This window comes from Protomyctophum parallelum (genome assembly GCF_964188405.1).
Source record: "Protomyctophum parallelum genome assembly, chromosome: 4".
Classification (NCBI taxonomy): Eukaryota; Metazoa; Chordata; class Actinopteri; order Myctophiformes; family Myctophidae; genus Protomyctophum; species Protomyctophum parallelum.
Window position 1 is genome coordinate 33727347 of NC_139700.1, and position 26196 is coordinate 33753542.

Genomic DNA, 26196 nt, shown 5'->3' on the forward strand with positions numbered 1-26196 from the left:
TATAGCCTACACGTGAATAGCACTCACATTTAGGTAGGCTATAAGGTAATTCCAACACTCCCAACTCGTAATTAACTATGAACAATAATAAAAAAACATGTCCCTACATGTTTTTAGGGACATGGGACGTAACAGCGTGATAGCTCTGGTCCATAGCTCTAAATTTGCATTAGAGCTATGTTACTATCAACTTCCGCCGCTCGCATGAATGCAGACCAGCCTCTCCTCTTTAGCGTAAATAAAAATAACGCTTTTGCTACTCACCAAAACAAAGGCGAGTTGTGTCATTAGAAAGCCTACTTTCCTTAGTGGACGCACTCTGAGCCCCACCACACGTATAAACTGTACTTTTTGGCCAAAAGGGGATTTTGTTTCCACCGGGAAAAAAAACATTTTTAGTTACTCCGCTGCGCCCTCTACTGATATTGCCCAGAGAACTGCCTCATAGAGAATATTTTTCCTCCGGTGGAAAGAAATCCCTTTCTGGCCAAAAAGTACCGTTTATACGTGTGGTGGGGGGCTCAGAGTGCGTCCACTAAGGAAAGTAGGCTTTCTAATGACACAACCCGCCTTTGTTTTGGTGAGTAGCTAAAACGTTCTTTTTATTTACGCTAAAGAGGAGAGGCTGGTCTGATTTCGATTTGAGATTTAAAACGGTCCATAGCCTTTACTGCGCAGGGCAGAATCGTAGAAGCAGTAGAAGGCTATGGATCAGAGCTAACAGCGTGATATCTCTGTGATATCACTTGACAACAGGGCGGTAGGTAGGCCTATAGGCCTTTATATCTACAGGAGTGGTGGTGGTGGTGATGATGATGATGATGATGATGATGATGATGATATAGGCCCATGGACAGTTCCCATTCCCCAGCACCTAACAAATTAAGCTAATTAATTTTGCCAGTGCATAATTATCAATTAAAGTACAGCCTACAGTCCTGGCTATAGGTGAATGCAATTAATTAATTCTATTCATTAGTAGAGCTGAATGCAGCGATTGCGACATGTCCATGTCCAGTACTGCTGACGCACTGGACCAGGGCCAACCCGGCACATTAGGCCTGTTGTGCATGGCATGCTGAAGCAAACTCCACTTCTCTCCCAGAATGGCATAACAACTTCCACTCTGTGCTACTTAACTTTTAGCCTGTATTTTAACATAAATAGGCTGGACTACATTTAGATAGCCCTGAGGCCTATTGCCTATGTATATTATTTATGAATAATGTATATTTAATATTTGTCCAACATTAAAATGTTGGTGGGGTGCTGGTCTATTGCTGGCCAATATGGGCGCAAAGTCAAACCTGGACTTTTGTATTTGTCAAACCTGGACTTTTGTATTTGTGCTCGTTACACGATGGATGGTCCTATGGTCCTTTCATCCTTTGGGAAAGACTCAAGAGAGACAACTTTCTATCTGTGTTGTCAAATGTCTAACTTTGTGGAAAAGGAAAAACAACACAAAAATTACATAATGGTTGTCAAACTCGTTCCCACTGCACTGAGGCACCTGAACCAACTTTACGAACGACCCTTGTAGTGACCCGCGGAGGAGGGACATAACCGAGGTATGTTGTTGACTTGTCGAGGCGTGGTTCCCGAGCATGTGCCTAATTGGTGGGGTACATTTTAGCAGCTGCTGAACGTCGTACCTTGGACTTGGAGAGCGGTGCGTGGTGCTCACTGTGCTTACTCACTCAGTCAGCGGTGCGCGGAATCCTGGCTGACAAGCAATGCCTCGTTACACGGTCCATATTCGGGATGAGTGGCTGGCAGTTCCCTGTCGAGATACCAGCAACACCATCCAGTGGCTTGGAAACGAGGCCCTCAAACGCTATGTGAAAAACAAGCCCGACAACGGCGGCATCACTACTTCCGTAAAGGAGGTTTGTTTTGTTGCAAGAAGGTGCCAGGGACTGGGTCTGTTGGACGCAGATGACACCATCGACGACGTCCTGGAAGATAATGACTTTGTCGAACTTGGTAACTAATGATGATATTAAAGGCTACGAGACAAATATGCAAGGTCTCGTGTTGGGGTGATGGTGGTGAATTGATATTTCTCTGTATCCCACCTGTGCGTAATTGCGCAGAGTAAACCCAGCTATATATTGGGATGTGGTACGACCTTGTTGAAGTATAAGTTAGCCAAGTCAGACGAATGGATGACTGAACGCTGATATGTTATTATTAGCACAAATGTGCTTTATGAGCTTGAGCTATTTGTGCGTTATTTTCTATTTTCAGCCATCGATGGGGATACAATGTCTCCAGACTACATACCATGCCAACCTGGTGTTTCTCACCTGTATCCTTCTGTTTATATCATTATAATTAGAATATTTTGTGTCATTGTCGTAATGAGTTATATTTGAAACCAATGTCATGCACTGATTATTAAAGCAGCACTATGTTTGATTGATTGAAGTATTTATTAACAGTTTGCAGAATTGCAGTGCATTTCAAGTACAACTCAATACAAAAACTGTCAACTGTGAGTGGACGACATCATAAAGTATGTACATTTACTCCACGGATTTGAACCCGGTCTCCTTCACAAGTGCTGTCCATTTACCATTGAGCTAATAGAGCCGAACTGCTTGCTCAGGGGATGTATTGAATAGGTCTAGATTCAGATCCTGTGTCTAGGTGAGGCATGAACTTTGGCACAATCTAAATGTCTCAATAGAAGAGCAGGGAGACTAAATATTATATGACCATGCCAATTGCATGTTACTGTGTATTGTATTTGCATACTCCAGTCCATACCACCATACAGATTGCACAAAATTACATTCTATTCATTAAAAAGATAACTTATAATGGTTAACACACTCATACAATACATTCACTCATACAATACATATGTTTTAAGATCTCAGCCATTATGAGAGCATTGTATTTTGATGTGAAATATACTTAAACTATATCATATAGAACGGCTGCATACAAAGTACCCGAAGAGGTGAGTGTTGCAGATTTAAAAAAAATGACTACAACAAAATGTTTGTATTAACCAAGTATGATCATGAATTGTGTGCAACTCCCTGTGTACTAGTATCTTCACTTGGATGGCAACACCCTCACAACAACAGATCTGGTTAATCTAGGCAGGGGGGTATACATGATAAAGGTAACAATCAATATGTTTTATATGTTGTCTTCAGTGTCCTATGCTTATAACTGACATAATAGACCCATTCCCCATTTTTCAGCTGACTACAGCAGCCGAATGCAAAGTTGTAAAAGCCAGGGAACTTTTGGACACGATTGTGAAAGAAAACAGAGGTTGGGTTACATCTATTAGGTTCTTGGCCCTTTATTGTAATTATAATTACATGCACAGTATTCTGTATTGATACAAAAAACGAATACAACATCCTGTATCTCTATTAAATATATTTAACCACTTTAGCCATATTTGATACATTTTATTTTCTGATCCTGCGTTTCTGTCTTTCTATAGTTGTCTATGGAATCACAACAGGCTTTGGCAAATTTGCCAGAACTGTAATTCCTGTCAGTAAGCTGAAGTATGGACTAATATATTTTACTCCTTCTATATTCTATTAATTTTTTTGTTGAGAAAATCTGGCATTTATGCACTGATGGAATGTGCTTTTTTTTTCCTACAGAGAGCTTCAGGAAAACTTGGTGCGGTCACATTCTGCAGGTAACCTTCTTTTCTCAAAGAAAATACCAACTAACTAACTAACTACTTGCATTAGTCAATTAAAAATAAATATTCCAGTGAATATTGTGTTTAGACTGGAAGTATTGCAAAGACCAACTGCGCACGCCTCATTGGAGGCACTGAGATTGAGATTTAAGTGAAGTTGACAGCTTTGCAGTGTTGTCAGCATCATCAATACTATACTGTGCTCTGCAGGTGTGGGAAACCCGCTAAGCCCAGAGAGGACCCGCATGCTGTTAGCTTTGAGGATCAATGTGCTGGCCAAAGGCTACAGTGGAATCTCTCTGGAAACCCTGCATGCCATGATCCAGGCCTTCAATGGTAAGCCTTGTGTACACAATAAAATCCTTAGATACAGGTCCATTTGGTCACGTTTCTCTCCCTGAGCTAAATGAACACTGAGGATTTTGCTGTGTACTCTGCGTCAACCTGCCCTTTACCTCAATTGACTGTTTATCGACTTTAGCTGACTGAAACTATGTTGACCCATTCCTTCCCTTACTGGTTGATAGAGTGGGCTGCTCACATGTTGGACTGTCCTGTATTGTTTTATACATTCTAAAGTTATAATTTAGTATTTTATTAGATTTATAAGTCAGAATTTTATAGACGTAGGTAGCACATAGCACTCTATGTATACACTCATAGCTTCATGCACAAATAATCTGTTAGACAGATATTAGGTTCTTAGCTTGCTTTTGATTCTTGAGGTCTATTTGATGTATTACCTTGTAATGTTCCTGCTTACTGTAAATCACTCTGGATGAAAGAGCGTCTGATAAATGCCTAAATTGTGAATATTATATATATACACAAGTAACACTAACAAGTTAACTAATTACTTACTAACAAAGTAATAAATCAAGAGTAGCTTGCCCAACATTGTGTGTGACATGTCGCTCAACTAAAATTATGTACTGTATTTAGCTGAAGCATAAATTAAACAAAACTTTGGTTGTCTTTGCAGCATCCTGTCTATCCTTTGTCCCAGAGAAGGGGACAGTTGGTGCCAGTGGAGACCTGGCCCCCCTTTCCCACCTGGCCTTGGGGCTGATGGGGGAAGGTAAAATGTGGTCCCCAAAGAGTGGCTGGGCAGACGCCAAATATGTAAGTATTGTATTCTACAGTACAATTGCCACCAGTGAAGACGCCTTGCACAATGCCCCGGCCTTCTGCCTCCTGTTTGGAGTTATAGGACGTGAGGTCCTGTTGGAAAACATGTTTGCTTTTTGATGACCCTTGATGACTTTGGATATATTTTCCTCTGTCCTTTAATTTCTGGCCAGGTCCTGGAGGCCCATGGACTGAAGCCTATCACACTAAAACCTAAAGAGGTAACACTACTTTTATTTTAATTCAAGTATTTTCACAATTTGGATTGACAAGCATTTTTTTAAATTACAGAGTTAAATGGACCAGGTACAGTGTTGGTCTTTGTATTTGCAATCTGCATTATAGACTGTTTTGAATGAGACTAGGTTGATGGAATCACATGCACTGAAACAGCACACACAAATTCTACATTTCTCCAAACATTTCTTACCTCTCCACTATCTCTTGGGAAACTGTGATTGGGAATGTTCAGGAAATGTTCTAACTTGTACTGTTGGCTGAAAAAAAGCAATAAATACAATCTCCAAAATACTCTGCACTCTCTCCTCCATAGGGTCTTGCTCTGATCAACGGGACCCAGATGATCACATCTCTGGGGGCTGAGGCTGTGGAGAGATCCCAGGCTATTGCTCAGCAGGCGGACATCGTAGCTGCTCTGACCCTAGAGGTGCTGAAGGGGACCACAAAAGCCTTTGACAGTGGTGAGCAACGGAGGGGCTTAAAGAGATGTTGAACTTTGGTAGAAGCTTGGGTTGCATAACTCCAAATATTGTTGTTGTCGTCTTTATCTGTTGCTTCTGTGCTCGAGGAACAGGAAGAAGTGATTCAATTCCCTATAGTTGTATCACATAAACAAACTCACACAAAGCAGATTCAGCCAATATATAGTATGAAAATGAGTCCTGGTATGTTCTTGTTTTTTGTACTTTTGTCCCACTGGCAGCAACAGCACTATAGCTAAGAATAGATTCTGCCAATATTAAAAAACACAAGTCCCGTTACTTAATTTGGGGAAAGTGAAATAGCTGTTTTCACAGTATATTGACGGAAGTTCTCTCTAACAATATAGATCACCATTATCACTGTTAACACAAGGGCTGCTGCTGCCAGTGGGGGAAATTGACAGAAAACAAGAACATACCAGCATTCATTTTCATATTGGTTGAATCTTCTTAGTTTGAGTTCATTTTGGTGATAAAAAATTTGACTAATTTATTTTTGTAAATCTAATCATATAAGTTACACTGCAAGTCAACAAGGTAGAAATCAACAGTTGTGATCCAAATAAGGGTTGACAAGTTCAAAAAAGAAAGAGACAGTATATATAGCTTCCTACCAAAGTTCACCATTGCTTTAAAAACATTTAAACCCACATACTTAGTTGACCAGGGTCCCCCCAGGGCTCTACCCTTTCCCCCTTCTACACAAAATGTCTCAGACATAAATAGCCGATCTACAAGCTCCATCTACAAGATCTTGTATTTTCATTGTACTGTTAGAGTAGAGTGACGGATGTTAGGTTCTTAGTTTACTTGTGATCCTTGATGACAATTTCTGTGCATTTGATGTATTACTGTGTGTTTTTCATGCTTTCTCTAAATTGCTCTGGATTAAGAGCATCTGCTAAATGCCTAAATTGTAAATTGTAGATGGAGCTTGCAAAATGTTTGCCCTAAAATATAGGGACGCTAGGGTTCATGTGGTTAAATCTCAAATGCTGCACCGGATGATTCATTGGCAAATACATTCTTGAGAATGTAGGATTGTCATGACTCAGGGATGTGTGTCCCATCCTCCATTGTGTTCTATTCTCTGGAAAGACATCCATGCACTGCGGCCCCACCCAGGGCAGATAGAGGTGGCCCAACGCTTCCGAGCCCTGCTGGACTCAGATCATCACTCCTCGGAGATAGCAGGTCAGATGAAGCGGGATTCATGGCAGAGGAGAGATGGAACTTCATATAATGAATTATTATAAATAAAATGCATGGACATGTATGCAAGCAACACACCCTCTGGCATGAAGTTCACTGCAAAATCCTTAAGCGTTAATTACATTTGCCTGGAGATAACTCTGTGTGTCATATAGCAACACAATGTTTTATTTTTTTATTAATAGGGTTTTCAGAAAAATGTATAGGTTCCCCAGGTCTAAATGGGTTAAATAAAAACTGAGGATTTGACTGTGTACATAATGTTTCATCTAGGTCTGTGTGTGATTCCTTTTCTCAGAGAGCCACCGATTCTGTGATAGAGTCCAGGATGCCTACACCATGCGCTGCTGTCCTCAGGTAAATTCATACTCCATCACACGATGGTGTCGCTTGCCGACAAGAACATCATGATTCGGGATGCTACATAATGTTAGCTTCTTGTCGACAAGCAACTCATTGTACTACAGATTATAAATTAGTTAAGTGACTTAATTGATATGACCGGCAGCACTCAACCTTTTTTATATATAATTATACGACTCCACACATGGGCGGAGCTTGAGGGGGTTCAGGGGGTGCACTTCTTTTTTTTTTAAACTTAACTTCTGACTGTAGTTTGTAATCATCTCTTATCATGATATGATGACTCGCTATATGGCTGTAGTGCATGTGTGTATGTGTGTGAGCTGCTGTACTACCTAAATAACTCATTTTTAGGGGTTAGGGCATTGTAAAAACGCTAAAATAATAAAATAAAGGTCAAAAAAATCGCGCGCGCACAGCCGCACACAAAGCGTGCGCGCGGGTGTCGTTGGCCAAGCAGTCGCACCCCCTGGCGTCAAGTTCAAGCTCCGCCTATGACTCCACAGCATCCATACTTGGCCAATGGCCATGCACAATCTATGTAAAGAGCTTTGGATAAAAGCGTTATATTAATGCACTACCATTTACCATGATTTACTATGGGGATTATTAGTACATTTATGTGCTTCGTGCAGTACTACTTATCAACCAGTAGGTGTCCTACTCAATCCCAGGTTTGGAAGCGTAGGGACTAGGGAGACCTCCAACCGCTACAGATTGGATCAAATAACAATGTATCCATTCAAATAAGTTACGGATCGCAGCTTTAATCCATATATAGGACTCAATATTACTTGAATATAGTCCAACCGCTGTCATATGCAACAACATGTCATAAAACGTCTTTCGTTTTCTTTACAGAGTTTAATTACTTAGTTACTGAAATAAAATTGCTTTTTCAAAAGCCTGATTGTAAAATGTGCATTTTCTTTATATTTTGTCTCTATACAGGTTCATGGTATTGCCAACGATACGATACATTTTGTCAAAAAAATCATCAACACAGAGATCAACAGTGCCACGGACAATCCTGTATCCCTTTGTGACATTCAAAAACATTTCAATGTAATGCTATTTTAATCCCAAGAGTAGAATGAATAGTGTTATCACTATCATAGGATTGCAGTCTTAGTCTCTCGAGACGGGCTGTTTTTCCTTTGTTTTGCCAATGGGTTCCCAGATTGCCACAGTCTAAAGTTACAGTACCTCTCTAGGCCATCCATATCCATAAGTAGCAATTATATTTTTAACGGCTGCATAAGATGGTGTTTGCAGACAGAGGAGAGACCATCTCAGGAGGCAATTTCCACGGTGAATACCCAGCTAAGGTTAGTATTGTATGTATGTATGTATGTATGTATGTATGTATGTATGTATTTGGTTAAAATGGGTAGGGTTTAAAAAAAGGCAAGAGCTTGCTCTGGTGCACTGGCCTAAAAGTGGGTCCTTAAAAACTGCTAAAACTTCTGAAACGTATGTATGTATGTATACGTGTGTATGTATTTAAAAGGGGGGCTTTTTTGTAAAAAGACCCGTATGTATGTATGTATGTGTATGTATGTATGTATGTGTGATATGATATGAAAAATATATGTTCCCTCAATTCTCAATCACATATTTAACCACGTCCATTCTTAGGCTCTGGACTTCTTGGCCATTGGAGTCCACGAGCTGGGCTCCATCAGCGAGCGGAGGATTGAGAGGTTGTGCAACCCCTCTCTGAGTGAGCTGCCTGCGTTCCTGGTCAGCGAGGGTGGACTCAACTCTGGCTTCATGATCGCCCACTGCACCGCCGCTGCCCTGGGTATGTACTGTATGCAATACAGCCCTCGTGTTTCAATAAACATAGACTCCTCTTTGTCTTTATTTGTAGGTTGTTTGTGGCAACAAGTGAAATTTCACTTTCACAAAAAAAGCAGATATAATTGGATATTATAACAAGGCGGGATCAAGCAGGAAGGCAATTTTAGCACCACGCCACTTGTCCAGGTTTCTGTATGTCTGTCTGTCTGTCTGCCATCTTCCGGGATTCGCGGCAGTCAGCTCATATGTTAAATGCAAATAACATCGCCAGCATCTTGTTAAGTCAACGGATACGTTCCAAAAGTTATCTAATCTCATTCATAATAATAATAATAATAACAATAATTTAACTGAAAAATGAAACATTCTCAAGAGTTAAAGATCTATAATTATGAAAAAATAAATCACTTCACTCATGTACGGCTGAGCAGTAGTTCCCAAACCTTCCACTGGGGACTCCCCCACCCTGACAAGCACTTGGGATTGAATGAGCATTACATTTTGTTTAAATATTGTGAAACTAGATCTACATGCTCGCAGCATGTAGTTAAGGTATTTCACGGTAATATTTGACAATTTATCCACAATGTTTAACCATTTTATCGCATTTAGGACTGAAATGTTATGTTGCTAATACTGTACATACTGTAGCAACAAGAACCCAAAAAGGAGTCCCCCACCCCCGTCCTGAATGAGTTAAAATATAGTTTGTTAATGACTTTTGACACAGTAATGGTCTCTTTCTTTATTTTTCCCGAGGTATCAAAAGGGTCTTAAAAGTCATTTGATTCTCAGCTAGAAATGAGCAGATAAAATGTATACACTTATACTGTACTGTATGTTGGTATGATCACTGTTGATTGAGAAAACAATGTTGCACATTAAGCAAATCATCTGGGGACCCCCCAAAATCACTGACCCACAGTTTGAGAACCACTGATACACAGTACGGGGAAAATAAATTGTAATATTGCAACAGAACATTTAAAAAACACAACACGACATCTAGTCCATGGGCCAGACCAGTTATTGGTACCATTTGAGTTGGCATAGGCCTAATAGTAAAATGCTTATAGGCTGAATACAAGTAAATTAATATAGCGTTTAATATTAGGAGTAGCTTTTAATATTTATTGGACAGTTTTTTATTTACCCTATTAGCATATTCATCACAGACGTACCAGTCCACCGTCCCTGCTTGACGATACCGTCCCCTGCACCGATCCACCAAGGGTCTCGAAACCGACCTTGATTAGCTCCACTCCAGGTCCATGGAAAATTGCCACTCGGCGAAAACATGGAGGCCCCTCCCCCCACTTATCGCAGGTTCCCCCGCTTATCACCCAAAACAAGGTCTCCCCCCTAGATGAAAGTGAGTTCCCCCCACTATCTGCCCACATCACCCCCCGTCCGTCCTCAGGGCCGTCTGATGGCTCATCGCTGCCTCCCGCGCCCTCGCGGAATTCCAGACTGGGTGCCAGTGCCTCCGGTCCAAAAAATGACCGCCAGCGCCTGCTGAAAGCGGCTGTCCAGCACAAGTCCGTGGGTCACACTCGGCCTGAACCACCTGCGAACGGTGCCACTACATCAGCCACCACCCAACCACCTCCACAACCCTCCATGGGTCACCGTCAGCCACCTGTCCCTCCAAGCGCCCCGTCAACTAGCTCGTCAGCCACGATTGCCGATATGGTCTGCCCCGCCGCAGCCAACAATAAAGTTAATTTTAGTCGTCCATCTCCTCGCCAGCTTCCAATATCCCCGAAATTGTTGATTGTCTCTGATTCCATTTTAAAGCATGTCAGTCTTCCATATTCAATTACACATAGTTTCCCAGGCGCCACCATTCCAGTCCTTTTGGAAAAATTACCCACTCTCTTTAATTCACTTCCACAGTCCATCTCACAGGTCCTAGTCCACATTGGGACAAATGACACGTCGTGGCGTGAATCCGAACTCGTAAAACTGGATTACTTGCGCCTCATTGACTTTCTACAAGCTACTAATCTGCCTTTCTTCCTTTCCGGACCAATTCCTACTTTTCGCCACAGCGCTTCAGCAGGATAGACAGCTTTAACACATGGCTTAAGCGCCTGTGTCACATTCACGATTTGAATTTCATTGATAATTTTAATTTGTTTTGGCAGCGCTCCTCCTTTTTTAGTCGTGACGGGCTCCATCCAAATAGATGGGGCTGCCAAGCACTAGCGGCCAACATAGATCATCACATTCTACATCACGTTGCGCCTCCGACAGATACCTCGTCCGCCAGTTATTGACATCCCCCTGGTCCTGCCCCCCACCCCCAGCATATTAGTTCCACTCAGTTTTGTTTTCCTAGCCCGTCTCCCACTGGGCACGGACCTTCTTCTAACATTTCTACTGTTATTTCAAATAGAATATCCAACACAAGGAGTGGTCTGCAGAGAGAATGCTGTCTGGTTACTGTACCTCACAGGCATCACAGCCCCCAAAAATGTGATAACAAGCTTAACCTTGCCTTGTTTAACATCAGGTCACTAACAAATAAGTCCTCCTCTGTAAATGATATAATCTGTAAAGAGAAGCTAGATATCATCTTTTTAACAGAGACATGGCTTGGCTCGGATGGAGCTGTTCTCCTAGCGCCAGCCTGTCCCGCAAACTACAGCTTCATTCACTCTGTTCGCGAGGCTAAGAAAGGAGGTGGACTGGCAATAATTATTTCAGACACATTAAAATTCAAGGCTCTGACCCTTGGCAGCTTTACATCCTTTGAATACCAGGCCACTATATTACATGGTCAATCCTCTATGCCAATGATTAGCATTTATCGCCCGCCAAAATGCAGTAAAGCAATATTTCTAACAGAAATATCAGAACTTTTATCTATCTTCTCCACTAACTATGACAGAACACTTATCACAGGTGATCTTAATCTGCACCTGGATGATGCTACAGATGCTGTGGCTATGGGTTTCTTAGAGTTATTGCACTCCTTTGAGTTTATCCAACATGTTGTTGGGCCTACACATAAACATGGGCACACTCTGGACCTGGTGATTTCTAGAGGGCTGAACATCACTGTGGAAAGGACTATTGAAAGGCCTGAGCTATCGGACCACTATTTACTGTGTTTTAATATGACTGTCTCTGATCTAGAGAAAAAATTACTGAATATACCATAACAAAGCGTTTTTTTAGCTCTTCATCTCTCTTCATCTGGGCCCCCCTCCCCTGCCCGATACTCCCCCAGTAAATTATATGGTTCAAATTTTTAATCTTAAACTAGAGTCAGCTCTTGATATAGTGGCTCCTTTAAAAACAAAAAAGAAACATAACACCAGAGTGACACCCTGGTTAAATGAGCATACACGGTCACTGAAGCAAGAATGTCGTAGAACTGAGCGAGCTTGGAGAAAAAATAAACTCACCATCCACCTAGAGATTCTTAAAAAGTCAACAGTCGCCTATAACAAAGCCTTGCGTCTAGCAAGGCAGGCATATTTCTCTGGCATTATTAACGAGAACAAGAAGAATGCCAGAGTCCTATTCTCTACCATTGAACGACTTTTAAACCCCCCCCAGTCCTACAAGCAGTCATTCCCGGCCTCTAAAGCTAAGTGTAATGAGTTTGCATGCTTTTTTGATAACAACATTTTTAACATTAGAGCTGATATTATGAATGATGCTGCTGCTAGCGCAAACCTTCAAACAGAAGCTAATGGTCCCAGGGTAGATCTCCCCAGGGGGAGCCTATTATCGTTCTGCGCAATTGATGAAGACGAACTCCGCAAAACTATATCACAGATGACATCATCCTCCTGTTCATTGGATACAATTCCCACCACCTTTCTCAAAGAGGTCTTAGACAGTGTGATTGGATATATCCTAAAAATTGTAAACAGCTCTCTACAATCAGGCGTCTTCCCAGACTCACTGAAGACTGCCGTAGTTAGGCCCCTACTCAAGAAACTTAGGTCAGATTCTCACCTAATACTTCGGTAGACTCAGATCCGTATGGGTTGGGGAAATTGGATTCTTGCGTATTTAATTGGCTGCGGTTTGCCTTCACACTGTCATTCGCAGCAATTGGAAACGCAGCAGGGGGGACCTTTATCAATGTGTTCCATTCATAAACTATAGCCTACAGTCCTACACAGTGAAATCTATGGTGATAAAATTACACTCATAACGTGCATGTGTCGTGCCGCCTGGGACCCCCCCCCCCCCTCTCTCTCTCTCTCTACGCACGCAGCCGCCACACACTGTTCTTTTGGGCATGGAGGAACAGCGCTGCATGAGCGCACTGATATAACTCCCCAGTCCCCACACAGTGACAGCACTCCATGTTTACGGCACGCACAGACAGACTGAATATTATGTAGGCTATAATACACTGCAGTGTTTTTATGTGTTTTCTTAAGCAATTGATTAATGTCCTCATTTCGATCAGGGCTTCAGTCTCCTTATTCGACCACGTCTATCCACAGTAACGGGACATCTTTGCGCTGCGTAAAATATGCCTTCTCCGTCTCCAACTGTGTTCAGCTCCTCACCCGCCACATTATGTTTGCTTCATTTCCTTTATTTACTGCGGATTGCATTCACACCTGCACCGAATCGTAGTCAAGTGCGATTCGAAGCGAAGCGAAACCCACGTTTTTGGGCGGAGTAAAATGCGGTTATTTGCTGCGCATTAGGATTCGAATGAGCCTTCACACCTGCCAAACGAAGCGCACTTTCTGACAATGCGCAGCAGGATTCGTTTTAATCGCAGCAAAGCTCTCTGGTATGAATGTGACCATAATCTTGATCCCTCTGTTTTGGGTAACTATCGACCCATTTCAAATCTACCCTTTCTGGGCAAGGTTTTAGAAAAATGCATCTCCCATCAATTGGATGTATTTCTACAGAACAATAATGTGCACAACAAATTCCAATCTAGCTTTAGGAAAGGTCACAGCACAGAAACAGCACTTGTAAAAGTAATGAATGATCTTAGGGTGTCTGCTGACAAGAAACATGTATCCGTTCTCTTACTTCTAGATTTATCTCCTTGTACATACTGCCATTGGGCGAACTCATTACCAATCACGGAGTCAATTTTCATTTCTATGCTGATGATACCCAACTATATCTTTCTGTGGCCCCAGATGATCCCTGTGCCTTAGACCCACTGCTGACCTGTCTGTCTAGCATCAAATGCTGGATGAGTGAGAACTTTCTCAAGCTAAATGAGGATAAGACAGAAGTTCTCATAATCGGTTCTAGCGAGCAGAAAGAATCAATAATAAGCAGGCTTGGCAACCTGACTGTAGAAAGTAACAGTACAGTAAAGAACCTGGGGGTTATTATTGATTCTGAATTGAATTTTAATTCACACATTAATCATGTTACCAAGATTTCCTTTTTTCACCTTAGAAATATTGCACGAATCAGAGCCTATTTGTCCTTGGACGATGCAAAAACGCTAATCCACGCCTTTGTTTTTTCTCTGCTTGACTACTGCAATGCGCTCTTTTCAGGACTGCCTAAGAAAACAACTGACAGACTTCAACTTGTCCAAAATGCAGCAGCTAGAGTTTTAACTAGAACTAAGATGAGAGAACATATTACTCCAGTTTTGGCATCACTGCACTGGCTTCCTGTTGTTTTTAGGATTGATTTTAAAATTATTTTACTTGTCTATAAAGCTTTCAATGGTCTCGCACCTTCCTACCTACATGACCATGCCTAAATATGTCCCAAACCGGCCCCTAAGTTCTTCCACTGCTGGCCTGCTCGCTTTGCCTAAAAAAATGGCAACTAAAAAATACGGGGAAGCAGCTTTTTGCTTCTACGGGCCGTCGGCATGGAACAAGCTCCCACTGTACCTTCGTCAGGCAGCCTCTGTAGACATTTTTAAAGCTCAGCTCAAGACCACAACATTGCTTATAAGTGATCTTTTATTTTTTGTTATTCACGTCCTCACTGTATTGTATTACTGCTTGTTTTTTAATGTCGTTGCCTTATTTTATCTGTTCTTATCTTTGTACCACTGCCTTCTCCTGATTTGACACTGTGTTATTGTCCTATTGTTTTAACTGCATGCCTGTTTTAATGCTGTTTTGTTTTGCTTTTGTTTTTATTATAGTTTCTGCTCTGTAAAGCACTTTGAGCTACATTTATGTATGAAAGGTGCTATATAAATAAAGTTTATTATTATTATTATTATTATTATTTACAAAAAGAACACATACTGCCAATATCATATTACCTAGGGAAATTCAAAAGGTAATGAAAACAATGTTTTTGAATTTGATTACACATTTTGTTGTTTTGAAAAAAGAAAGACAATCATCTGCGTGTTTGACCGGGCATTATACGTCAAGGTAGCAGAAATAGTGTGAAATAGTATGACGAGTTCAAAAGAACACTGTCATTGATTCATGCTTCTAGAGAAGGCAACTGGATGTTGTAACATGCATGCACCCAAGGTTACCGTACTTCATTTACTGTGTTTTTCATCCAATTGCCTCAATTTAAGACCTTATTATTTGCTCCGCCATTACTTTGCGCACACACTCACGCACGCACACACGTCGCACGCACGCACACACACTCTCTCAGAGTTCTAGACAGCTGGCCCTTTGGTACCACACTGTAAAAATCATACATCATTCAAAATCCAGTGTTAGACTTCCGTGTAAAATTGCCCACTCAAGGGCACTCAAAAATGTCCGGAAGCGCTTTGCGAGCAGTGGAGCAATCAACACCACAGGTGACTAATGTCCTAAAAGACGCTGAAAAGCCTATTGTGGAGGAAATCATAATTGGTCTTGGACAATGGAGCAATCAGATGAAAAACACAATTCTTATGATTTTGGAAAAGTAGTAGTGACGTCAAGGCAATTTTATGAGCTGAGAAAGCTAGTGGGATTGTTCATTATGTAGCACAAGATCTGAAATGTACTATGTTGAAGGAGAGATCATAAGATTCAAAAAGAAAAGACGAGAGTCAACAACCATATATGGAGATCTAAGGGTGGCAGCGGGGGCAGTGTCTTGAGTGTACAGGGTTTGATGAGGGCCCAGGTAGGGCCGGGTGTTAATTTCGGGACTGTTGAGAATTCTAGTTTTCGTCGGCTGACGAGCGCTAACCTGACTGCCAGATTGCTGCAGTATTGAGTTCACACGACATAGGAAATTAAAAGATCACGACTAGAATTTGCCCACCCAGATGGCACCGATTTATTGACCCATGGACTAATCAGATTTAGTACAGTATACAGTAAGGCAAGTCGGCAACACAATACTAAACTGGAATTCAGAAGGAGGGCGATACACAATACAATACATATGGACTGAATATATCACTTTAAATACCGTTGCTGGGCAGAAACCTTGTATCAACATATTTAATGAATGAGATGCAATGTGATGCTCACGAGTCACAAGGTGTCGTCATTGGCTATATTTGCTGTTTTGAAAGATAATTGAAAATGGGGATGTCAAATTGAGAGGCCAGGTTGAAAGTGGTTAAGTCTGTCTTTGGGTTTTATAAATATTTAGCCAATGTTAAAATATTAACAAGAGCTTCAAATAAGAACAACACTGGATCCATTGGAACACCATGTGGCTATTTGTCAATTTCCTGAAAAGTAATATGGTTTTGGACATACAGCACGTGGTTTCCACCCGACAGTGACTACATGCACTGTATTACACAGTTAATTGTTCAAATCTGTGACTGCACTACTAAGGTTTAGCCAACATGTTAGCCTCTCAGTCCACCTTAGACAACTAGTAGGCTAATGATTACAAAACAAATATTGCAATTTATTTTGCAATATTGACTAATAAAAAAAGTCATTTTACTTTAAATTCTGACACTCCAATGTTGACAGCCCTGTGCATTACATTCAGTAACTATGACCTGTTTCCTCCTGTGTCTAGTGTCAGAGAACAAGGTTCTGTGCCACCCGTCCTCAGTGGACTCCCTGTCCACCAGCGCTGCCACAGAGGATCATGTGTCCATGGGAGGCTGGGCTGCCCGAAAGGCCTTGAGGGTGGTGGAACATGTGGAGCAAAGTAACACGCACGAACGCACGCACGCACGCACGCACGCACGCACACACACACACACACACACACACACACACACACACACACACACACACACACACACACACACACACAGTTAAACCTCTGTGAGAAGAGATTTGTGTTCTCACAAGCTCACAAAGCTGAAACCACAAGTAGCTGATTAATAACTGATTCACCGAGTGGTGCGCTACGAGCTTGCAGGTCTGCTATTTTAGAAAAATCGTGAAAATGCGGCACTTAATCGTTTTTTTCAGGCCTAAATGGTTTAATATCCTCTCAAATCTGATTTATATTGTAATCCTAAAGCAGTATAAATTAAACATAAAGGCTATTTCTGAGGATTTCTGCCTATAATGACATGCCCAAAATAGGGATGGCATGTCCCTATTCGACTATTCCACACGACTTCACTGAGGTTCAATGTAATGTTAACATTACGTTGACCCTCGGTGAAGTCGTCCTTTCTTCCTAAACAAACAACAGACAGCGTGTAATGTGGTGGATATCACAGTGTTGAGTCATCAGTGTAAACACAATAATGTAGCTGTCAGCTTTCAGGATAAGTCTTGTGACAGAGCGTAACGTCCAGTTCTTCACCCTATAATGGGTTGGATCCTGTGTAATCAATGGGAATTGACATTTGACTTTAGACATTAACTACACAGCAAACAGTTAATTTAAGTGTAAAAATCACCACAGAGTCTAACCCATGTTGATTAGGTGATGTAATGGTGATGTAAAACAAATGGTGCAAACACAAACATTAAACGCTATTAACAATAAAGAGACAATATGACGTAACTGACACATTATGACGTAAATGTTCCCTTCATTGTCAATGGTGTTTACAAAACAAACATTGAACCTGTGTATAGGAGGGGCTAGCGGCCCTCAAATATGGACCTGGCAGTTACTGGGACATCTTTACACTTTCAGAGTTACTGTAAATATTAACACGTAGGATAGGCTTTTTTCATAGCAGCCATATTGACATTTGTGTAATGTTAGGTAATACCAATGACTCTCTAACAGTAAGTTTTTACAGTGGGCGACAGCCAGACAAATTTTCCGGAAGTGCATTATTTGTCTATGGGACCCGGCGACTACCGGCGATAGCAGCGAAGTTGGCGGAACAACGTCGCCCGAAAAGATAAAAATAATTCATCTTTTCGGGCGATGACGGGCGATTCGATTCTGCTCAAACAGTATCAGGGTACATGTATTGTGCATGTTGGCTCTGCTACACTAAATGGAACAGAGCCTTAATTAGTAACACCTACAGGATGTAACACACACAACTATTTATGTCAATATGACTGCCGGGGGAAAAGGTCTATTTCATGGCTTATAAATGCATTAATCAGAAATTCAACTGATCAATTTTCTCTAATCAGTTCTGGCTATAGAACTGCTAGCGGCGTGCCAGGGCATCGAGTTCCTACGCCCCCTGCGTACCACCACTCCGTTGGAGAAGGTCTATGACCTTGTGCGCAGCGTGGTCAAGTAAGTTAAATATATGCGGCCAAGGTACACACGTTTCTGTTCTCTGAAATGACCATGTGCAGCATGGTTAATATTTATCCACTGTTCTTTCTCTGCTCCCTCTCTTGTCAATGATCTAACGTGGGTTCACAGGCCCTGGCTTAAGGACAGATTCATGTCCCCCGACATTGAGGCAGTTCATCGTCTCCTCCTTGACCAGAAGGCAAGTGTTAACCACTTAAACCCTATAACTTAGTTGACCAGGGATTCTATACTAGGTCCACTAGTGTTTCCCTCTGCACCAAATGTCTTTACCAAAAATAGCCAATCTACTGTACAAGCTTGGAATGCCTCGGGACCCCCGGAAGTCCGGAGCTCTCTAGTCTCTGCTGTAACTGTTGCCCCTGTGACCTGGCTCTGGATAGGCATGGCTGTTTGGAAAGTATTCGGACAGAACAGATCATCTGAGCCCAAGTCGAGAGGTTTAAGGTCCCAACCCAAAATTACCCCGATTATCTAGCTGTAGGCTCCGTCTCTGAGGACACAATGCTATACAGAGTCAAATTCTCAAATTAAATGGTAGATCTGTTGCTTCTTCACTTTTTAACCAGTAGGTGTCCTTCAGGGTCTGTATTTCTCAATGGTTGGGAGACTCTCCTCCAACCACTGCAAATGTTCCAGTTATATAAGAGAATAATAAATAATCGCTTGCACACTGGGCTACAATGCAACAGATGCTTTATTGCACAAAATAAATCTGTAATATTATTATACAGTAAGACGCCCTGAGGGCGAGAAGCTGAAAACAACAGAGCTTCTTAATATGGCACAGTTGAGAAGCAGGAGTTAAACTATTCTGGTGTCAGTGTGGTCAGATGTAGTTGCTGACCAGCTCCATATATGCAGATCTAGTATGTCAAACCATGTATGGCTATCCAGGGTTTGACGAGGTCAGTGTCGTGATCTTCATATGGAGATTCAGGTGATGATAGTCAGCTCCACATATGGAGATCCATGTCTTGTACCAACTTGGTTCATTTGCAAGTGTGACTCACGTCGCAGCAACCACACTGGTTATCATGAGACTGTCACAATACGGCCATATATGGACATTCCCATATATGGGCTTAATATTGATGACATCAGGGATTTCCATATATGGGCTTAATGTTGATGACATCAGGGATTTCCATATATGGGCATTGTCTGGGACAGAGCTGTAGAAGAAGAGAGTCGCGACACGCAAAGTGGGGTGCTATGGGCTATAGTTCCGAACATTGGAACTATCCCATTGAGATAGAATGAGTACTTCTGCATTCGATTGTTACAATGGGAGTCAACGCTAGTGTTTTCACTCTCATACTAGATCACGTTGGTCTGGGAATGCCCATATTCCCATACAGTATATGAGCTTAATATTGATGACATCAGGGATCTCCATATACAGTATGGGCATGGGTGTAAAACAGGTCAATTTTACACTCCCAGGACTAAAGCTGGAATCCTGAAGTTAATGAATGCAAATGAATTGCAGGGGGGAAAAATGCTTTTACAGTGTAACCAAACATACATAAAAGAAAGTAGAGTTTGTTGCTAATGTGTTAATATTTCTATCCATTTCAGGTGTGGCAGGTTGCCAAACCTTACATTGATAAGTATGAGACAGAGTATATTCCTGAGTCTCGTCCTATCTCACCCACTGCCTTTTCCCTGGAGTCCCCAGCATCGCCACGGAAACGTCATCGCCATGAGTGCAACTAAAGGCATATTTCTGGGAAAATAATATTCATGGCCAAAAATGTTGCTTAACAAGACTTCAGGTTTTTCATTAAGGTTCAACTGTTTTACTGACTAAAGTGACTATTGTCAAATATGCAATGTTGTTATCATGCGGTGCCAGATTTATAGGAGTTGAGGCCTCTGGGCTAGAGTAATTTTGGAACCCCCACCCGGTCCCTTATGGCCACGCGTCTGGCAGTCGTTTTAGCCGGAAGCAGCAAAATCACCCTAATAAAACTAAATATAAACTAAAAGCCCCTACACACTAGGACTTTTATAGTTGTCGGGGAGTCATCAGATCACACTAAACGATTGATCGCCGACTAGGGCATTAAGCGACTAGTCGACTAGTAAATCCACTAGTCGACCTTGTTGGTACTAGTTGACTAGTTTCTTTTTTCCCCTCCGATTTTCTAGGCCTCAAGATCAGTTAGATTATAGTTATAGTCACCAATGTACACATTTTTTAAATGTACAAATATTTATTTCCAAAAATAATGAAGTAATAGGTAGTTAAAAAACTAGTCGACTGACTAGTAGTAGTAGGCAACTAGTCAACTAGTCAACTAGTAAAAGTGACTAGAAGTGGATGCCCTATCGCCGACTAGGGATCACACACTGCAGGGTACCGAGATGCGATCCAGACCCGGTTACATATAGCAGCATAGAATCCAACACGGTTTTATCAACATTATTCAAGTGAGATGTGTTGGTTTTATACCTATTTAACAGCAATAGACCAATTAGGCTAATCAAGGCTACCAGTAGCCTTTCACACGCAGCGAGCAAAACCTTGGCGATCAAAGCCCAATCTTGTTTCCGATTAAGGGTTTTGTCAGCGAGCGCCAAAAAAGCTCCCCGGCAGCATAATCGGAGCAAATATTGTGCAGTGTGTAGTGTAGGGGGCCTAAACGCAAATCTCTTGAATTGGATTGCAATACTTTACAATTTCATCATTAAAGTTGGGGGCTCCTTGGCTGCAGCCCACCCTAGCCCAGTGGTAAATCCGGCCCTGGTTGTTCACACACTGATTGACCTAATGTTTCATTTATTTTACTTAAATAAATATAATATATTAATAAATATATAAAAATATATAAATAAGGTCTATAAGAGGGATCTTAACCTCAGTTTGTGTTTTTATTACTACCTCAACCATTGTACAATTTTAATATTAAATTGAAATGTATGCCTGATTATTGCTTAATTATATGAAAGTGAGAATTAATATTATCCCAATGATGCCACTATAAACAACATAGAAATAAAATCTTACAAAATTGGATTCTACTCTACTCACACTTTTTTGACTTTCAAAATGACCAGCTCAACAAGATCTACGTACCAAAAAACATATTATGCCATAGCTGAAAATAGTTAAAAAATGTACATGAGGGGGCTTTGGAATAGCGGCACTGACATTACATAAGATGAGGGGGGTTAGTCAGGTTTCATGCACAGGCAATGTAAACAGATCTGCATCACTTCCTTGGGTGTTACCATTGTTACTTCCGGTTAGACACTTTCAGTAGCAGGTATTGCCCAGCGTGCCTGAGGGTTGTTTCCATCCCAGTACTAATAGTCCCAGAGGTGCTGAGACCGATACCTCCTTATCTTTCCAGGAGGAGGGGGAGCCTGGGTATTGATGTCCGGTGTGGAGGAGCTCTCTGCTTTCAGACGGGGGTGGTAAGGTATACCAGGCAGACCTGGTGGATGACCACCTTATAGCCCGCAACAGCTGCACCCTGTAGCCCATGGGCAACCTGGCCAATAGAGTACATAGTCCGGTCCATTTGACCTGAATCTTTGATGTGGGAGGGGTCAAACACCTTGAACATGAGGCCCACCAGGGTCTGTAATTCAAGCCGCTGGGGCGAAATGCATGGACTTCTGCACTGTGTTCTGTCAGCCCACAAGACATGGGCAAGTGGAGGTTCCAATCTTGCTGTCAATAGAGAGACACTACGAGATAGAAATACACTAGGAGCTACTCACTTATCTCACCCCCCTCTTTGGGTGAATGCGACCTGCGATACAAAAAGTAATTGATGACAGCGATGCTGTCCCAGTCCCACTGCAAATAGTACACCTAGCTGTCCTGTCAAAAGCAACACTACGGTATTGACCGACTTCAACGCAAGCCCGAACCCAGTTGAGGATTGCATCGCAGTTCTGCTCCCGTTGCAGGATGTTTGAATGGAGGGATTCTGAGGCAGTGGGGCTGTCGTGGTTTCCATCTATTCCTAGAACCATTAGAGTGGCACGGAGGCACAGTGGTAGTCGCCTCACAGCTAAAAGGTCCTGGGTTGGATTCCCGCTCGGGGCGCTGTGGGTGCTCGCGGCGTGTTTCCTCCTCTGCGTCGTCAGTGCCCATACCCGAGGCGGGGTTGGTGAAAGGGTCTTCTGTGTGGAGTTTGCATGTTCCCCCTGTGTCCCCTAGGGTACGTACCCTCACAAAAAACATGCAGTAATCCTGGTCTCTAAACTGCCTCCCCCTGGTCAGCCGGCGTGCCTGATGGAGGGGAAAGGAACTGGTTGGAATAACGTGTTCCTTCCACGCGCTACGTCCAACCAGGGAAACTCCCCCCTGTCAGGTGGAAAGGAGCAACTTGGACACTCATGCATGAAGGAAGAATGAGTTCAAGTCCGTTGCTCTCCCCATGTCCCCCATATATGGGGACTAGGTTGGCGGAGGGTGTGTAGAGCCCAGGATCACATTAGATAATTGACACGGGGGTGAAAAATTGGTTACAAAATTGTGGGATAAAAAAATGAACGGTTGACGTGCACCGTCAGTTTTAATGTACAGTAGCTCCGAAAAGTACACAAATGTAACCAAATGGACTCATTGGTATTTAATTAACTAACTATAAGCGCTAAGGATAAAGAACAGATTGTAAATGTTTAAGTGATTTTCAGACTTTCAATGTGTAATATGGTCTAAGTACCAAATGCTACTCCTGATTATGAAGCCATACATAACTCATGTGTTCAGATTGAATAATTCAATCAAAAGTTACAACAGTTAACATATTTTGGTAGGGCTGATGGGGGGTTGGCAGCTGCCTACGCCCCTTAGAGGCCTCGCCTTCAAATTATTAGTGAAAGTGAAACTTTTACATTTTACGTTTTAAATGAAAACTAAATTTAACATGGTGACGGAACCCCACTACTGGGTGTGGCCACATAAAAACATTTTAACACTTTATGTACACTTTCTTTGAAAAGAATCATAGTACCTGATCATCATGTTTATAGGAGGAAGAAAAATCACGGCACTCCATCTTTAACAGACAGAGATGCCTATTGTGCTGCAGTAATCTGATGCCTGGTCAGCCAGTGAAAGCAGCATTTGATTCTTCTTCACACTCAATAAGACACAGATGTGTTCATAAAGGTGTCTACTATCACAGAAAAATGTGTTGTTCCAAGCCAACCCCCTTGGGAAACTTTGTGGGAGCCAATCATAGCTGGGGTACCCGGAGGTTCGCGCTGGCAGCAGGACATTTTAAAATTGGCCAATATGAGCTTGTGAGGTGTGTAAATAGGTTTTGTTTTGGGGCGCTGAATCCGTTCCAACTAGGGGTGTAACGATATAGTAACTGCATCAAAAAATCGATTTTAATTGAATGAATCGAAGTATATCGAAATGAAAACAGCATCATTGATAATGTATCGTATCGTTTTGCAATGCAAATCATCGGTATCGAATCGTTTTGCTATGCAAATAATCAATACTACATTATTGTGCATGGTATTAAGCAATTTTTAGAAGATAAAAGAAAAAGAGGGGATTAATTACTTAGTTTAAAATAATGTCAATGTATTTTAAATAGTTACTGTATCAATTTCAAATCATTGAATCGTATCGTATCGCCATAATGAACGAATATCGTCCATGTATCGCATTGTCAACCATGTATCATCATATGTTAAAATGTATCGTTACACCCCTAGTTCCAACCATTCATTTTCGTTTTATTTTATATTAAAATATAAAAAGCATTTTATTAATATATCACAAATGCATCTTAAATAACTCAGAAACTACAAAACATTTCAAAGTAAAAGGTTCCAGCATGTGTGCCCACAGTAAGCTGCTGAATAATAGAAAGTGTGAATGGAGTTTCTAGGTGAAAGTGCTTTTTTGTGCCAATATCATGGGTGCGGCCGACACAAGACCGGGCACTGCACTTCCTGTGGGTGTGTGGAACGTGTGTATCGAATTTGAAGTCGGTGGGGCGAACAGTTCTCGGGTTACGTGGATTACAGATGTACACACGCACACAAAATTCGTGCAATATAGCAGATCATTGGAACGGTTGTTCGCTTGGTGATACAAGCGTGAAATTTGGCATGAACATGCCTCTGGGTCACCTCTTTAACTTTTTTAACCGAGCCATCCAAGAATCCAATATGGCGGTGCTATTTCAAGATGGCCGCCACATATTTTTTTTCTTTTTAATAGATTTTTTTTATTCTTTATATTATTATTTTTTGTTGTTATTATTTTTAGTTTTCATACTGAAAATGGTAGCATGCTAATGCTAACTTAATGCTAACATGGTAGCATGCTAATGCTAACATAATAATGTTAATATGGTAATATGCTAGCATGCTAACATAGCATGCTAACATGATAATGCCAACATGCTAATGCTGGAAATAGAGCATGCACCTCCACTCTAGCCCAGGTGCTAGACAAAAGGCAGTACAATAGAAAAAATAGAGTCTGCAACACTGGTATGAAAAACTCAGCTCCACTGGTTTATTTGATTCAACGTTTCGATCCCTTAGGATCTTCTTCAGGAATAGTGTGACAGGGAATGGGTGTGTACCTATATACAGGAAGGGGTACAACTGATTGGCTCTAACGATGGGTGGTGACTCATGCCACCTAAGCCCAAACCAATTAGCCATTTTCCAATGTCACAATAATAATAATAAACATGACAGGTTTAAATATACACAAATACAAAAATACAACAGGTACAGAATGTGTACACAATATGCAATATTTAAGCACAATAATACACATTGATTTCGACTCCGACTCCAGCAGTCACTACACCCAGTCCCAGAGTGGCCCTTTTTTAGACGACCATCCACACGGCAACACACGACCCCCCCACCCCCCCCTCCGAGGAGGAAGAGGTGCAGGAGGGGCCAGGGGAAGAAGTAAAAGAGACCCTCATTGGACTCGCAGCCACAAACGGAGTGCAATGTAATCAACTTGTCAAGTAGGTCCATTACAGACACATGCTTAGCAGCTCTTAGTAAGGGCTTGTCTTTTGTACCTACTACCCAATGTAATGATTTTGACACTTTAGTAGACTTTCAAAAATTCTTCCGCAATCTTAGACTGAGGGAATTCTTTTCGAATGTAAACGGTAACAGGGTACAGGAGGTTATCTCAGAGAATACACAGCCTCCATTAGTTAACCCTGATGATATTGCTGAGCCCAATATAGGGCCTTTGAAACAGTTTAAGAAAAGATCTACATTTATTCCACCTAAACATAGGAACTCATCCATAGACACATATTGCAGACTGGTTGAAAGTGAAGTGTCACAACTCTTATCTAAGAAACAACAGTATAAGGTCACTAATAACATGGCCAAGTCACAACGTGATGCTTTGTTAGAATTAAAAAATGATAAATCTGTTGTTGTACAGTCTGCTGACAAAGGGGGTGCTATTGTCCTCTTGGACAGAGTAGCATATGTTGGTGAAATACATAGACAGCTCAATAATGATGTGTTTTACCAAAAATTGAATGGCAACCCCACTGTAGAGTTCAGGAACTATATTCACAGAATTCTTGAGCACTATTTAGAAACAGGAGATCTCAATAAGAATGAATTCAACTATATGAAGGTTGACTGCCCTGTTACACCAGTGATATATACCCTGCCCAAAATTCATAAAAACTTTACTGATGTACCTCCAGGCAGACC

At 41.6% G+C, this 26196-nt stretch overlaps 1 protein-coding gene across 1 annotated transcript; it reads left to right on the forward strand.

Moving 5' to 3' along the window:
• The first annotated feature begins 1484 nt into the window (after window positions 1-1484).
• hal (histidine ammonia-lyase) lies at window positions 1485-21429 on the forward strand. Its single transcript, XM_083763049.1, has 20 exons — window positions 1485-1986; window positions 2251-2311; window positions 2941-2968; window positions 3062-3136; window positions 3219-3291; window positions 3470-3536; window positions 3639-3676; window positions 3893-4018; window positions 4665-4804; window positions 4984-5031; window positions 5364-5511; window positions 6631-6726; window positions 7043-7101; window positions 8059-8139; window positions 8370-8435; window positions 8746-8911; window positions 16828-16962; window positions 18372-18480; window positions 18613-18682; window positions 20083-21429. Exons 1-20 carry the CDS (start codon window positions 1737-1739, stop codon window positions 20218-20220), a joined length of 1974 nt encoding a protein of 657 aa, XP_083619175.1. The 5' UTR covers window positions 1485-1736; the 3' UTR covers window positions 20221-21429.
• Window positions 21430-26196: the final 4767 nt, after the last annotated feature.